The sequence below is a fragment of the Petromyzon marinus genome, chromosome 27 (genome assembly GCF_048934315.1).
Source record: "Petromyzon marinus isolate PM22_M1 ecotype Great Lakes invasive population chromosome 27, UKy_Petmar_22M1.pri1.0, whole genome shotgun sequence".
In the NCBI taxonomy this organism is placed as follows: Eukaryota; Metazoa; Chordata; class Hyperoartia; order Petromyzontiformes; family Petromyzontidae; genus Petromyzon; species Petromyzon marinus.
In genome coordinates, this window is record NC_133693.1 from 13,396,235 (window position 1) to 13,411,148 (window position 14,914).

At 53.2% G+C, this 14,914-nt stretch overlaps 1 protein-coding gene across 4 annotated transcripts in view; it reads right to left on the bottom strand.

Annotated features, from left to right (window-relative positions):
• Nucleotides 1-253: 253 nt before the first annotated feature.
• Nucleotides 254-14,914, bottom strand: part of ARHGAP39 (Rho GTPase activating protein 39) — a 33,303-nt gene continuing 18,642 nt past the window's right edge. For all 4 annotated transcript variants that reach the window (XM_032961924.2, XM_076070136.1, XM_076070138.1 and 1 more), the window contains 5 exons: nt 13,387-13,460; nt 12,680-12,879; nt 11,997-12,088; nt 11,008-11,177; nt 254-8,661 (listed from right to left, as the gene is read on the bottom strand). In XM_032961924.2, the coding sequence (XP_032817815.1) occupies nt 8,467-8,661; nt 11,008-11,177; nt 11,997-12,088; nt 12,680-12,879; nt 13,387-13,460 (731 nt within the window). In that variant the 3' untranslated portion in view covers nt 254-8,466. The remainder of the gene's footprint in view (nt 8,662-11,007; nt 11,178-11,996; nt 12,089-12,679; nt 12,880-13,386; nt 13,461-14,914) is intronic.

A 14,914-nucleotide genomic window follows, 5' to 3' on the forward strand; every position in this document is an offset into this window, starting at 1 on the left:
CGGACACACACACACACTCATGCAGACACGTGCACGGGTACACACACACACACACTCATGCAGACACATGCACGGGCACACACACACACTCATGCAGACACATGCACAGGCACACACACACTCATGCAGACAAATGCACGGGCACACACACACTCATGCAGACACGTGCACGGGCACACACACACGCGCGCGCTACGATGTGAATATTAAGTTGCATTACTCTCCCAGAAAAAGAGGGGGGGAGAATAACAGGTTTCACAAGCTCACATTTAATTAGTAGTCAGTAACAGTGCTTCCTTCCTCAATTAAATACTGTATGTATAAACACACCGACACAATATACACGTACCGCAATATACATTGGTGTGTAGGCGTGTGACCTCGGGTCAAAACCTGCGCGGCGTCCACTGTTGCGTTCAACCGTGGCGAGTGCGAGCGAGTGATGCGGGTTGACGACTTGCCCAGTGCCGTGTTCACGAGACCATCCTCCTTCAGTTCCTTCACTCCAAATAATCAAGTTGCAAGCTCAAGCCAAGCAGGGATAAAAACAATCGTAACGCTACGTCACTATTATTATTTTGCTTAAGCAAATCACTAACCCTACACAATACTATATTTTTTACACAGTTATAAAATGTACAGCGCCCTGTGTATTTGCGCGACTTCACTTATCTTAGTTACATAATTTTAGTTTTTACAAAGGTTAAAAGATACCGGTGAACATTTATCTGGTGACATATAGAGCTTCATATTCTTGGTTCTTTCGGTAAAGTCACGTTGAAGGGAAACAATAAATACTAAAATGTATATAAAAAACAATAAAATTATCACGACGTTTCGACTGCAACACAAGCAATCATCATCAGGTGTGAAAACCACAACAAGAACATTTGAAGTGGCGGTTTTTTAACGTTAGCACCACGGATAGCGATTTGACAGTTTGTTCAGATGGACGAGTCCATCTATGTTCGGAAAAGAGGGGGGAGACGAAATGTCGTGAGAATTTTATTGTTTTATATTTTTTTATTGTTTCCCTTCTACGCGACTTTACCGAAAGAACCAAGAATATTTAGAGAACTCTTAACGCGGTAAGATCCAGAGGGGGGTGTGGGGGGTTGCGTAAAAACCACGACGCCACGCGGCTCGCATTCATCGTCACCCACCACCTCGATTCTGAAGCGTCGAGGTCTCCTTCCCAGCTACCGAAATTAATAACCCTGCTTTTTCTTTTAGATTCACTCCTCGTTATTCTCGGGAAAGTTCACCGAAGCAGCCTCCTTGTAATACCGTACACACACGCGCGCACAATTCATACTTGGGGAAAAACCCAGATGAGCGAGAGATTGCACTCACAATGTGACGTGACCACGACGAGTCGTCTCGGTTTCCGTCCCTTACGGCAGCCACAACAGCGGCAGCAGTAGTAGCTGCTGCAGCACCCGTAGCAACAGCAGCCGCCACAGCAGCTGCTGCAGTAGCAGCTGCTGCAGCACCCGTAACAGCAGCTACCACAGCGGCTGCAGCAACAGCACCCGTAGCAACAGCAGCCGCTATAGCGGCTGCTGCAGCACCTGTAACAACAGCAGCCACCACAGCGGCTGCAGCAACAGAAGCCGTAGCAACAGCAGCCGCCACATCAGCTGCTGCAGTAGCAGTTGCTGTGGCACCCGTAGCAACAGCAGCCGCAACAGCAGCTGCAGCAACTGCTGCAGCTGCTATCGCGTCTCCCCCTGCAGGGTGCCGCCACTGCTCTGCCGGGTGAACTGTGACAAAAAAGAGCTTTATAGCTCAACGGATTCCTTCAGCATAAATACGCTGGGCATCGGGGGGTGTCCAAGACACCCTGGCGACGTGGCCACGACGTGGGGGTCGTTGTTTTTTTGTACAACACTCAAGATTCGTTTTCTTTTTTTCGAGTCCGCGTTCTTCTCCGCTCAACTGCCGACGGGAAGCTTCGCGGAGCGGCGCCCAGCGAAGGTCGCTTGCTCCGAGCCCAGGGGCCGGCGACCCTGCGGCTTCGGAGCCACGTGCGGCTCTTTCAACGACTGCTTTGTGACGTTGTTTATGACGGGCCACCGATTGCGGCTCTTGTTGTTATTCTTTTGGCTCTCCAAGCCCTCAGCAAGTGTGGGATGGAAGGAGGTAGGGAACTTTGTGGACTTCACCTATGATCGAACCGACAGGACAACCCCACAACATCCAGTGTGGCTTCTCTCCCCCATCTCTCTCCACCCCAAGCCTCTCGCACTCCATCCCTCTCGCACTCCATCCCTCTCGCACTGCAAGTCTCTCGCACTCCAAGTCTCTCGCACTCCAAGTCTCTCGCACTCCATCCCTCTCGCACTCCATCCCTCTCGCACTCCATCCCTCTCGCACTCCATCCCTCTCGCACTCCATCCCTCTCGCACTCCATCCCTCTCGCACTCCAAGTCTCTCACACTCCAAGTCTCTCACACTCCATCCCTCTCGCACTCCACGTCTCTCGCACTCCAAGTCTCTCGCACTCCAAGTCTCTCGCACTCCAAGTCTCTCGCACTCCAAGTCTCTCGCACTCCATCCCTCTCGCACTCCAAGTCTTTCGCACTCCATCCCTCTCGCACTCCAATTCTCTCGCACTCCATCCCTCTCGCACTCCATCCCTCTCGCACTCCATCCCTCTCACACTCCAAGTCTCTCGCACTCCAAGTCTCTCGCACTCCAAGTCTCTCGCACTCCAAGTTTCTCGCACTTCATCCCTCTCACACTCCAAGTCTCTCGCACTCCAAGTCTCTCGCACTCCAAGTCTCTCGCACTCCAAGTTTCTCACACTCCATCCCTCTCACACTCCAAGTCTCTCGCACTCCAAGTCTCTCGCACTCCAAGTCTCTCGCACTCCAAGTTTCTCACACTCCATCCCTCTCGCACTCCAAGTCTCTCGCACTCCAAGTCTCTCACACTCCAAGTCTCTCACACTCCATCCCTCTCACACTCCAAGTCTCTCGCACTCCAAGTCTCTCGCACTCCAAGTCTCTCGCACTCCAAGTTTCTCGCACTCCATCCCTCTCGCACTCCAAGTCTCTCGCACTCCAAGTCTCTCGCACTCCAATTCTCTCGCACTCCAAGTCTCTCGCACTCCAAGACTCTCACACTCCAAGTCACTCGCACTCCATCCCTCTCGCACTCCAAGCCTCTCGCACTCCAAGCCTCACACTCAAAGCCTCTCGCACTCCATCCCTCTCGCACTCCATCCCTCTCGCACTCCAAGCCTCTTGCACTCCATCCCTCTCGCACTCCATCCCTCTCGCACTCCATCCCTCTCGCACTCCATCCCTCTCGCACTCCATCCCTCTCGCACTCCATCCCTCTCGCACTCCATCCCTCTCGCACTCCATCCCTCTCGCACTCCAAGCCTCTCGCACTCCAAGCCTCTCGCACTCCATCCCTCTCGCACTCCATCCCTCTCGCACTCCATCCCTCTCGCACTCCATCCCTCTCGCACTCCATCCCTCTCGCACTCCATCCCTCTTGCACTCCAAGTCTCTCGCATTCCAGTCTCTTGCACTCCAGTTGATCACAAAAGACGGCATTGAACCGCAGTGGCATTGCAGCATCGAAGTATTCGGGCACTACCGATCTCAGCCCTCACCGCCGAGGCTGGCCACCACACATGATGGTCTCTCTCTCTAGACACACCCCTTGTGTTCCATCCTCACAATGGCCCCTCGTCAACAAGCACAACGGCCCCGCATGTCTCTGGCGCAGTCCCCAACGGCCAGGTGCACATATTTGAAATACAATTGTGGTACAATAACAACGATGACGACCACGACGACCATGACTGCTACATGGCCCCATGCAAGAGCTGCACCTTTGAATTAAGAAAGTGAGGCTCGGCGCGGGTTAATAACATAAATAACTCGATCATCATCATCATGGATACATCGGTTGGTGAGTTTGCATAAATCACCTTAAGTGCCTTTTCATGTTAGAAACCTTAATTATACTTAAGTTTAAGGGTGTGAGCAGAAACTGAATAGGAAACCTGTAAGGAAAGTTAATGGATGTTCCGTTGTTTGTTTTTACCCAAACGAATTGCACTGCAAGGTGCATCATGAAGCCAATTTAACAGAAACACAGCGGGAATATGAAGTGGGAATACTTTAGGAATCAAGTAAAGAGATCCCATTAAATCTGCTTCATGCCACTGAGGTATGAGGACACACAGAGACACCGGGTGTGTGCAGTACACGTGGTGGTAATGGCTTTCCAGACAGAACATTTAGAAACATCACAAAAGCATGAAAATATTGTACAGTTACAATAATTATAACAAAAAATGTCAAACTACTTCTGGGAAATACTGTTTACATGTGAAACAGTAAGAGACATTCTCATTATTGTCAATGGAGGATTCTTCCTGCCAGGGTAAGCAGGCAATGAGCCGTTCCTCTCTCCGTGTCTCCACAGGACACCACTGAGGATATGTCACGCCACCACTTTAGGTTTGCTGCATTTGTCCACATTAACTCAACACAGATTACCGGACATTTGTGGGTTATTGAATTGTTCATCGTGGTTACCCTACGGGTGTGTGGGTGTATTAAATGCGATATCGTGGATTGGTTCATGTTAACAAGTCTAACGCGTGGGCTTTCGTGACCAATAATATAAATAATAAACGCTTTTGGGGTTAGATCACGTAGATATAAATGTGTCATAAACACATCACCATCCGACACAGCCAATTAGTAAAGGTTTTGTGTTTAGTTGTCCTTCCCCTGCACCTCCGATTAGCACAGTTGGCTACATACGGTTCTAAAGAAGTTCATCATACATACATAACATGCCAATTGGTTACTACTTCAGCACACCGGTGTGTTGGAGAGTAAACGCACATTTACAATTTGGAGTACGACGCTTCACTGGTGATCACAACTAGCTTCACCAGGCGATTTGCCTCAATTCTAGCAAATCGCCTGATTTGAGGAATAACAGTTGATGGCACCTCTGTGTTGCCATAGGAACCAGGTCCTGGCTTTCCCTTCCAGGAGTGCAGGGGACACACTTAAGCTGTTTTATGCAAATAGACAGTCCCATGCAAGCAGAAACTTGGATATTAAACTCCGTTTACAATTCGAAAGATGAGCTATTTCATGTAAACCCCCGCTCAGGAGAATGTATTGGCAAAATAACGTGGCAGGTGACTGGATAATGAACGCTAGAGCCCAGGTTTGAGAGAGTAATGACTGTGCTGAAGTGGGCCGTTTTGAATCTTGGACAGCAGCCACACAAAACAAAACTGGGTTTTTGTCAGCCACAAACGAATTAACGCAAACCCACAAAGGTCGGTCGAGCAAGCGTCGTTACCGAGCGTGCTATTGGGGCTGGCATGGTTAGAGGTGGCTCACGGTGTTGCTGTAAACTGGGCTTGTCCACTGTCTCCCAGTGACGACGCTTTAATCGCTCTCGCAGACACCCGAGACGAGCGGCGGGAATGCGATCGGAGGTGCTCCCCGCAACTCCGATGAGCGCGGTTGGCACCATGCGGAGCTAACAGAAGTTCAACAAACACCCGTAGAAACATTGCCACACATGCGCAAGTACAACGTGCAAAGAGGCCTGCGGCGTGAAAGCGATCCGTCCGTTCGTTCTGCAGCCCCCACTGCCCGCTGCCGTTTCCGCTGTGCGGGAGTAGTGGTACCAGAGGAATAGGAAGCGTCGTGGACTGCGCCGCAGCGTTACGCAGTCGCACCGCCGCCCACGAGGATGGGCTCAGTCGCCGCCCACCACCCGTGTTCACTGTGCATGTGCGCACGATCGGAAATCACATCCGCCGGGACTGCAGCGCTCTGCACTGACCACGTCGCCGCCGCTCCACACACACACATGCACCATTTTGATCTCACGCTCAATTCTCCTTTGCCCCAAAGTCCTAAGACGTAACGCGGCGGCAAAGTACGGATCCGGCAACATACATTCTAATGGCTGAAGCAAGGCGAGAGCTTCGGCGGACGTGGAGAAGCCTTGGGCATCGTTCAGGATGCGATCCCGAAGCTAAAACGATTCACCAGGTCCCTGTGTTGACAACACATTCACGTGCATGGTGAAAGGAATAGCACAGAGACTGATCAGTTCGACTGTTTGAGAATAAATGGATGCGTGCTGCGTTGTAATTGAAGGTTCTGCCACAAGCCATGATATAATTACATTCCTATCCAGCTTGCGACTTGGAGCTTACTGCACACGTTTCCTTAGGAACACTTCAATCAGTAACAACATTAAGGTAACACATTCTCAGTTGTGGTACACGATTGGGTCGATGTTAAAACACATTAAAGGGCACGTGATGACGCCGTTATTAGAACACATTGCATCACTGGAAGAATACGTAACATTTTTCGAGCTCCATCTATCCTGCTGTGCAACAGCAGTGAAATACACCCAGCACTCAGATACAGCCACTACGCAAGAAGACGTGGCCAGACCCCGCCGTGGACGTGGCCGCTGTGGGGATGGCATGATTCGGTGCAGCCTGTGGTGCGCTACGCACCTCCGATTATCACGGTTGGCTACGTGCGGCGCGAAAGAAGATCAACGTACATACAGACAGTTCACCACGGCGCACAGCGACACCCCTAGTACCTTCTTGGGAGCTCACAGACTCTTAAAAACTATTTTGGATTATTGCCATCCAGGTAATGGTGTTAATTTGATTGGGTTGTTGAATGGCAACTCGGTTTCACCGTGGACACCTGCACATCTCACGCAAAATACCCTGTTTCCCTTAACAAATAGCAGCGCCTTCACCTTTCAGATTTCCAGCTCCTTCAAGTGCACGTGCAAATGAGACTCTCACCCTTCTCTCATGAGTTGCTCACCTGGTGGCGTGAAAGTCAACTTGAATCTCCTTCACTCGGTAGAGTTGGACCTATTTGACTTTCAGATTTTACAAAGACAATGCTGTCCGGTAACCTCAGAGTGGGCCAGCCAAGTGAAGTCCATTAACTAAACGATTTTTATTTTACCAGGTAAGGCCCACTGAGCTATAGAGCTCTTTTTCAGAAGCGACCTGGTCACAAATGATAGCTCAACGAAGTGATCTATCATGTGGAAATTTATAGCAGCCAAATACTCTAAACGCATGTTGCTTCTAAATGTGGAGGGAAAAACTGGAGGATCTGGAGAAAAATCCACGTGACCACGAGGAGAACATTGAAACTCCAAATATACAGGTGTCAGAGTCGAGATTGAGCCCAAAACGTCCTGTACACCAGGCGAGGTAGTAAACATCTCACCACCGAGGCATGTCAAACCAATGAGAAGTACAGCGATGCCCTGAGCCAGTGGTGGAATTTCAATATTTCTCTGGCGGGGGTGAATTTATCCATATGACAACCAATACTGATTTCTCCACAAAATGGTACCTATTTTATCAACCCCCAGAGGGATGATGGGCTGAGACAACCCCCGATCGAGATTGCGAGCAGCTTGCTCTACCGCTGAGCCACCAGCTACGTCCACTATCGATATAATTCATGTAAATTATTGTTGTCATCTAAATTAGAATGAGGAATTTCATTTACTTCACACTTGAATGTCAAACTGAGCTGTGATGCGTATCAGACGAGGAATTAAAACTGTCACGTACAGCAATGTAAGACACATATTCTTGGTTCTTTTGGTAAAGTCACGTTGAAGGGAAACAATAAAATAATAATATATAAAACAATATATTATTATATAAAACAATATATTATTATTTTATTGTTTCCCTTCAACGTGACTTTACCGAAAGAACCAAGAATATGAATCACTGCAGTCACGAAAGCTTTAAATCAAAATGTAAGACACGTTCATGAAACACACAAAGCAGGTAAAAACCCATTACCTTAAGGACTATTTTGATATTTAAATAAACGAACGCTTTAACTTCCAAACACTGAATCTGGCGGATAACATTCGTACCTGCCGAGCACACCTGCGCCGGGACGGTGCCTCTCACATTCACCAGCAGAGCTTTGAGAGGAGGGCAGGGCGCAGTCAAGATGAAGACAGATTAAGGCTTTTGCAAGAGTTTGGATGTCCCACAGAACATCTCTTATAGAGTATTTGGGACGTTGGACCTGAAATAACGTGCGCCACTATAAACATAAGTTGATTTAAAAATAAAGTGCTCCGTTCCATTAAAATGCCATTTGGTCACGTGCGATCCATCACACACAAACTCGGGGCCGCTCCTCGCCCGAACGACCGCCCCCGAACATTCGACCCATTCCTTCTCTCGACGCGTTGATCCATTCGCGCGATCACGTGGGACGCTATCATGCGGGACGTGACCACGCGATCACGCGGGACGCGACCACACCGCAAAACGCGATCACGCAGGATGCAATCACGCCGCGAGACGTGAGCACCCAAGTCACGATCACGCGAGATGCGACCACGCGAGCGAACGATCCTGCCAGGGCAGCGCAGAGCCCTCTGCCGCTACTGCAAACCCTCAATGAAGCTGGTGTCCAGGTGCAGGATGAGTGTGCGGAGGAAGGACATCTCCTTGCGGGTGTTTTCAAAGATGACACGGGGTTCTTCCGACTCGCAGCGGAGGCAGTTGGGCGCCATCACCATCGCCAGGTTGCTCACGTCCATCTTGGTGAGAGCGACGTTGGCCGGGGAAGCAAACACCTGGCGACAAACACCAATACCGTCGACTCATGGGGAGAGCCCCTCCAACGGGGGATTTGGCTTACTCTTAGGAGGAGCACTCGCATTTGAGGGATCGAGGGAACAAGGGGTGAGGGAGGGGGTGAGGGGCGAGGGGGCGAGTTAGCAAGGGGGCGAGAGGGCGAGGAAGCAAGGGAGGAAGGAGGTGAAGGGGCGAGGGAGCGAGGGGGCGAGAAAGGTAGGGAGCGAGGGGAGGAGGGGGCGAGAAAGGTAGGGAGCGAGGGGAGGAGGGGGCAATGGAGGAGGGGGCGATGGAGGGGGCGATGGAGGAGGGGGCGATGGAGGAGGGGGCGATGGAGGAGGGGGCGATGGAGGAAGGGGCGATGGAGGAAGGGGCGAGGGAGGGGGCGAGGGAATGAGGGGCAGAAGAGACGAGGCGGCGAGGGAGGTAGGGAGCGAGGGGGCGAGGGAGCAAGGGGGGGGATGGTGGGGGCGAGGCGGCGAGGGGGCGAGGCGGAGTGGGAGGGGGAGAGGGCGAGGGAATCAAGGAGGTGAAGTGCCGAGGGGTCGGAGGGGTGAGGGCGGGGGAGGGGGGGGGCGAGAAAGGTGGCGAGGGCGTGAGGGAGGGGCCGAGGGATTGGGCGAGGGGGTGAGGGCACGAGGGAGAGGGTGAGGGCAAGGGAATCAGGGAGGCGAAGTGCCGAGGGGCCGAGGGGGAGATGGAGGAAGGAGGTGAAGGGGCAAGGGGGCGTGGGGGCGAGGGAGAGAGGGTGCGAGGTAAGGAGCGAGGGGGGGAGGGGTCGAGGCGGCGAGGGGGCGAGAGAGGTGAAGTGCCGAGGGGCCGAGGGGGCGAGGGGGCGAGGGAGGGGGAGAGGAAGGGGGCGAGGAAGGCGGCGAGGGCGCCAGGAATCGAGGGAGCGCGGGAGGTAAGGACGGAGCGAGAGGGGGAGTGAGGAAGCGAGGGGGTGAGGGAGGAAGGAGGTGAAGGGGCGAGGGGCCAAAGGGGCGAGGGAGGGGGTGAGGGAGGAGGCAAGGGAGATGGAGGAGGCATGGGAGAGGGAGAAGGAGGGGATGAGGGAGCGAGGGAGGGGGCGAGGGGGCAGGGGAGTGAGCGTGCGAGGGGGCGAGGGGCTGTGGGAGGAAGGGAGAAAGAGAGCGAGGGGGTGAGGAAGCGGAGGGGTGAGGGAGGAAGGAGGTGAAGGGGTGAGGCAGCGAGGGGGCGAGGGAGGGGCCGAGGGAGGAGCAGAGGAGACTAGGGGGCGAGGCGGCAAGGGAGGGGTCGAGGGAAGGAGTGGGCGAGGGAGGGGGCGAGGGGGCAGGGGAGTGAGTGGGCGAGGGGGCGAGGGGCTGTGGAGGGAAAAGAGAGAGGCAGCGAGGGGCGTGGGAGGGAGTGGGCGAGGGAGGGGGCGAGGGAGGTGAGCGAGCAAGGGGCCGTGGGAAGAAGGGAGGTGGCGAGGGGGTGAGGTGGCAAGGGGGCGAGAGAGGGAGTGGGTGAGTGGGTGAGTGGGCGAGTGGGCGAGGGAGGGGGCGAGGGCGCCAGAAATCGAGGGAGGGAGGGAGCGTGGGAGGTAAGGATGGAGCGAGAGGGGGAGTGAGGGAGCCAGGGGGTGAGGGAGCCAGGGGGCGAGGGAGGTGAGTGGGTGAGGGGGAAAGGGGGCAAGGGGGTGAGGGAGGAAGGAGGTGAAGGGGCAAGGTGCCGAAGGGGCGAGAAAGGAGGCAAGGGAGGGGAAGAGGGCGGGGCTGAGGGAGGGGCAGAGGGGACGAGGGAGCGAGGGAGGGGGCGAGGGAGGGGGCGAGGGAGGGGGCGAGGGAGGGGGCGAGGGAGGGGGCGAGGGAGGGGGCGAGGGAGGTGAGCGGGCAAGGGGCCGTGGGAAGAAGGGAGGCGGTGAGGGGGCGAGGTGGCGAGGTGGCGAGGGGGCGAGGTGGCGAGGGGGCAAGTGGGCGGGCGAGTGGGTGAGGGAGGGGGCGAGGGAGGGGTCGAGGGAGGGGGGCGAGGGAGGTGAGTGGGCAAAAGGCCGTGGGCGGAAGGGAGTGAGGCGGCGAGGCGGCGAAGAAGGGAGGGAGTGAGGGAAATAGGAATGGAGCGAGGGAGTAAGTGGGCGAGGGAGTCAATTAGGGAGAGAGAGAGGTAGGGAAGGAGGAAGAGAGAACAGGAGGAAGCGCAGGAGGTAAGGATGGAGCGAGAGGGGGAGTGAGGGGGCGAGGAAGAAAGGCAGCGAGGGGGCGAGGGAGGTGAGCGGGTAAGGGGGAAAGGGGGCAAGGGGGCGAGAGGGAGGGGGCGAGGAAGGGAGCGACGGGGGAAGGAGGTGAAGGGGTGAGGCGGCGAGGGGGCGAGGGAGGTGGAGAGGGGGCAAGGGAGTGAGGTACCTGCAGGAAGTGGATGAGATAGCAGAGCACCAGGCGGTTGATGTCAGGCAGCGCATGCACCACGCCGACGGCGGCCGCGGCGTTGTCGTAGCTCACGATGCACCGCTCGTAGAACTGGCGCGGGATGAGCGGCTCCTCCAGCTCGCGGTACCACAGCTTCAACAGCGATGCTGCCAACGGCAACCGCGTGTCACCGAGCAGAACGTGCGCATCACCCCCTCGTACGTTCCAAAATGGGATCGTTGGCAACAGACTCCTCCCGGCGCGACAACGCTCGTCACCAGGAGTGGAAATGGCCCCGGAACGTGGCCTTGCGACGCCGTGCCGACAACACCCATGATGCAAACGGTGCGCGCCACCGGCCCTTCCCGGAATAGTTCCCATTCCTACACCGTGATGCCTTGACGGCTTCAATATCGGCAGCTCCTCACTCAGTGGCCAGACGGTGGCCCCACGTGACGCAAACACATCGGCGAGCGATAGCGATTCGTCACGGACGCCGCATCCCACCAGGCCACCCCTCCTCCCCCTAATTGCCCTGTGTCATCTCCGAGCTTACTGTACGCACCATACAGGAACACTAAATAAATAATCAAACACCCGGCAGGTCGAAATGGCCCGGAGCACGGCTGCGGGTGGCGTGCACTCGGAAAGTCACGAGTTCAAATCCTGACTCAGGGCTGACTCGGCTCATCATCTCTCCGGGGTTGATAAAACACGTATCATTCTGTGAGGAAGTCAACAAGTGGTCGTCCTCTGGATAGGCTCGCCTCGTACGTAAAAATGTGGAATTGCCACCACTTGCGCCAGGGCTGTAAATTGGATTTCAGCACCTATGCCTCCACAATGCCCATTTGAGCAGGAGATAACTATGAACGCTGAGCGGGGCAACAAACAGGTCACACAAGTCTCCGGTGTCGTCCCGGTGGGGTTGCCGTGTGAGGGTGGTGAGGGGGGAAGGGGGGGGGTGAGCGAGCAGGTGGCCCCACCTGGGACGTGTGGATCGGTGAGGTCCGACGGGATGGTCCACTGGTCGACCTTCAGCTTTAGCGCGTTCACTTCGTCGATGTCGCCCGGCACCCTGCAAGGACACACGGGGCCTCTTTACGGAGTGCGTGCCTTTTAAACGTGCCTTCCATCGATCATTTCACTTGAACGTGCAATTAATTTTTAAAAACATACCAGGGCTTTGACAAATTTGCCCACTATTGAGTCATAACATAACCAACACGGTGGCGTGTAGCCTAGTATCGACAAGGCAAGAGATTACTGCAACTTACAAATCTACGGAACGTCTAAAAAAACATTAGCCGGCTGCAGCGTCTACAAAACTATTTGGCACGTGTCATTCCAGGTACTGCAAGATCCGACCATGTCTGTCCGGTGCTCGCCGAGCTGCATTGGTTTCTAGTCGTCGAACTAATACTTTATAAGGTCGCACTCATTCCACACAAAGCGCTTCCCACAAATGAACCACAATACCTTGCTGATCTCAAGGTGCATAAACCATCACGTAAACTGGAGTCATCCTTGCAGCAGTGACTTTTGGCTAACGATCAAAGAAAGACAGTCACCTCCGATGAGCACGGTTGGCTACGTACGGTACAAAATAAGTTCAACATAATTGCAAGATAAATGACAAAAATGAAAGAAAACAATGTTTGCTTCTCACCTGAAGATACCCTCTGTCTGAGTGCCCTGCAATTCTAGGACTTTCAGAGAGAGGCCACTCTGAACCCAAGGCAGCCTCTGCTCCGGAAAACGCTGACGTTGCAAGGCCATGATTTCCTCCAGGGAACTGCCGAATAGCGACGGAGTGAAGATGGCGTTCCGGGCTTGCTGCACTTCCTCCAGATTCGGCTTTTTCAGTCCCTGCACACAACACCGAATCTCACGGTTTCACTTCACACGCGCAACGCACGACACTGCGGATCTGAAACAAGAAAATGGGTCAAATGATGAAAAAAGCGCACATAGAAACGTGGAGAGGATGCACTTATTAAAATGACACTGAGAGACAGCAAGAGGAACCCGTGGATCAGGGAACATCATTCGGACTTCCAAAACGAGAGAAAGTGGGCCTGGTCTCGAGAAAGGACGATGACCATTGGTCGAGTTCTAAAGCACCAAAGGCAAGGGAGTGAGCAAAGCTGAGGAATTCTCCACCAAGGAGATGGAGCAAGGAATTCAGCTCGTGTGCAGGTACCGGGTGGATTATTGCATTTGCCTTTGGCTTGCCCTGTAACTCGGCTCTACCCTCGAGAGAAAGGTGGAGATTCTGCGCAATGGCAGACAACGTGACGGGTACATAGCCACTATGCTACTCAGCCGTGTGTGGTCAGGGTGGGGCCCCCTTGGTATGTGTGATAAGGCACTCACCTTCTTTCCCCCAGTCACAGCCACCTTCTGCAACTTGCGATAACAGTACTGGGCATAGGTGCTGATGGGAATGCCTGCATAAACACAACAGAAGACACCCATCGCAATTCCACAGGTACACATTCCTTCATCGCAGGCTCTATGGCGTCTGTGTGCGTGCGCACTAATATCAATTGCATAGACTGAGTAATACAAATCTGACTGTTGAATTTGGGATAATGGTTGTTAATTGAGCAGCAAACAATGTAAATATTTACAAAGTGCGTCACATTAGAACGATGTTGAACTCGTCTAACATAAAGTGCAGCACCTCTCCTGGTATCCCTCTGTCATCTCACTCCTTAATAAGGTCTTCATCCTCCAACGAAATCATTGTCATGAGGTGTTCCCTAAAATTCTATCCTTGGTCTGTTACTCTCTTCCGCCTCTCTACTCACTCTTGATAAAATCATTCCAGCGTTAGTGGATCACCATTCTATGCTGCCAACGGCCAGTATTACAAATCTCTTCAGTAATTCAACTGCAACTCATTGTTCAGTCGGTATTGATTCTTCATCAATCTGGGTCGGTATAGAGAAGTTATTCGAACTGGAAACATTCTGATTGGCCAAGCCGCTTTATAACCTTGGCGTCATATTCGACCCAACTTTCACCCCAGACAACTCATCTAACTCCTGACACGTTGAGACTCCCTCTGCAGCAAACAGCCCGTGTGCGTGCCTGCGTCACATCTCGTGTCGACTACTGCAGCTCTCTTTCTCTGTAATCTTCAGCAACCATGATCAATCCGCTGCTGGACGAGGCTTCCCCAAGCCACCACTTCAGACGTTTTCCACAAAACCTGATTGTCAAGCTTTAGACGACCAAATACTACAGCCCGACTTCTCACTCGCAGATGCAAGCCAGAGCACGTTGCTGGCTCCTTCATGTCCCTACAGTGGCTCCCTACGCAGTCTCAAAGCCAAAGAGATTTCCTGCTCACATGAGCATAGAGGTGGTGCTCATCTCTTGTTTACAGTCCTGAGCCAGTAGTACCAATTCCACATTCCTATGGCAGGGGACGAGTATATCCGTAGGACAACCACTGTTGACTTCCCCACAGAGCGGCGTTCATATGTCCGAGCCTGGAGGGATGGTGGGATAAGTCAACCCCCAACCAAGGATTTCGCAACCTTCGGATATCACAGAGCTACCTCGGAGATTCCCTTCAGTGACCCTTATGCCACACAGAATGGGGACAAGCACTATGCCAGCCACTGTTTGCTGCATCATAATCTAACCAATATTAGTAATTCTCAGAGGTAAAATTTAGCCAAATTAACTGTTCTTTTAAACTACATTTTTACTTTACCAAGTGTGGCCCACTGAGCTATATAGTTATTTTTCAGAAGCGACCTGGCCACAAATGATAGCCCAACCAAGTGGCTTATCACGTGGGAATTTATAACAGCCAAATACTCAAATTAAATGCAAAACCAAATGTAAATGTATACACGAGAGTGCGAATGCTGCAGTAGGACTGTGACAA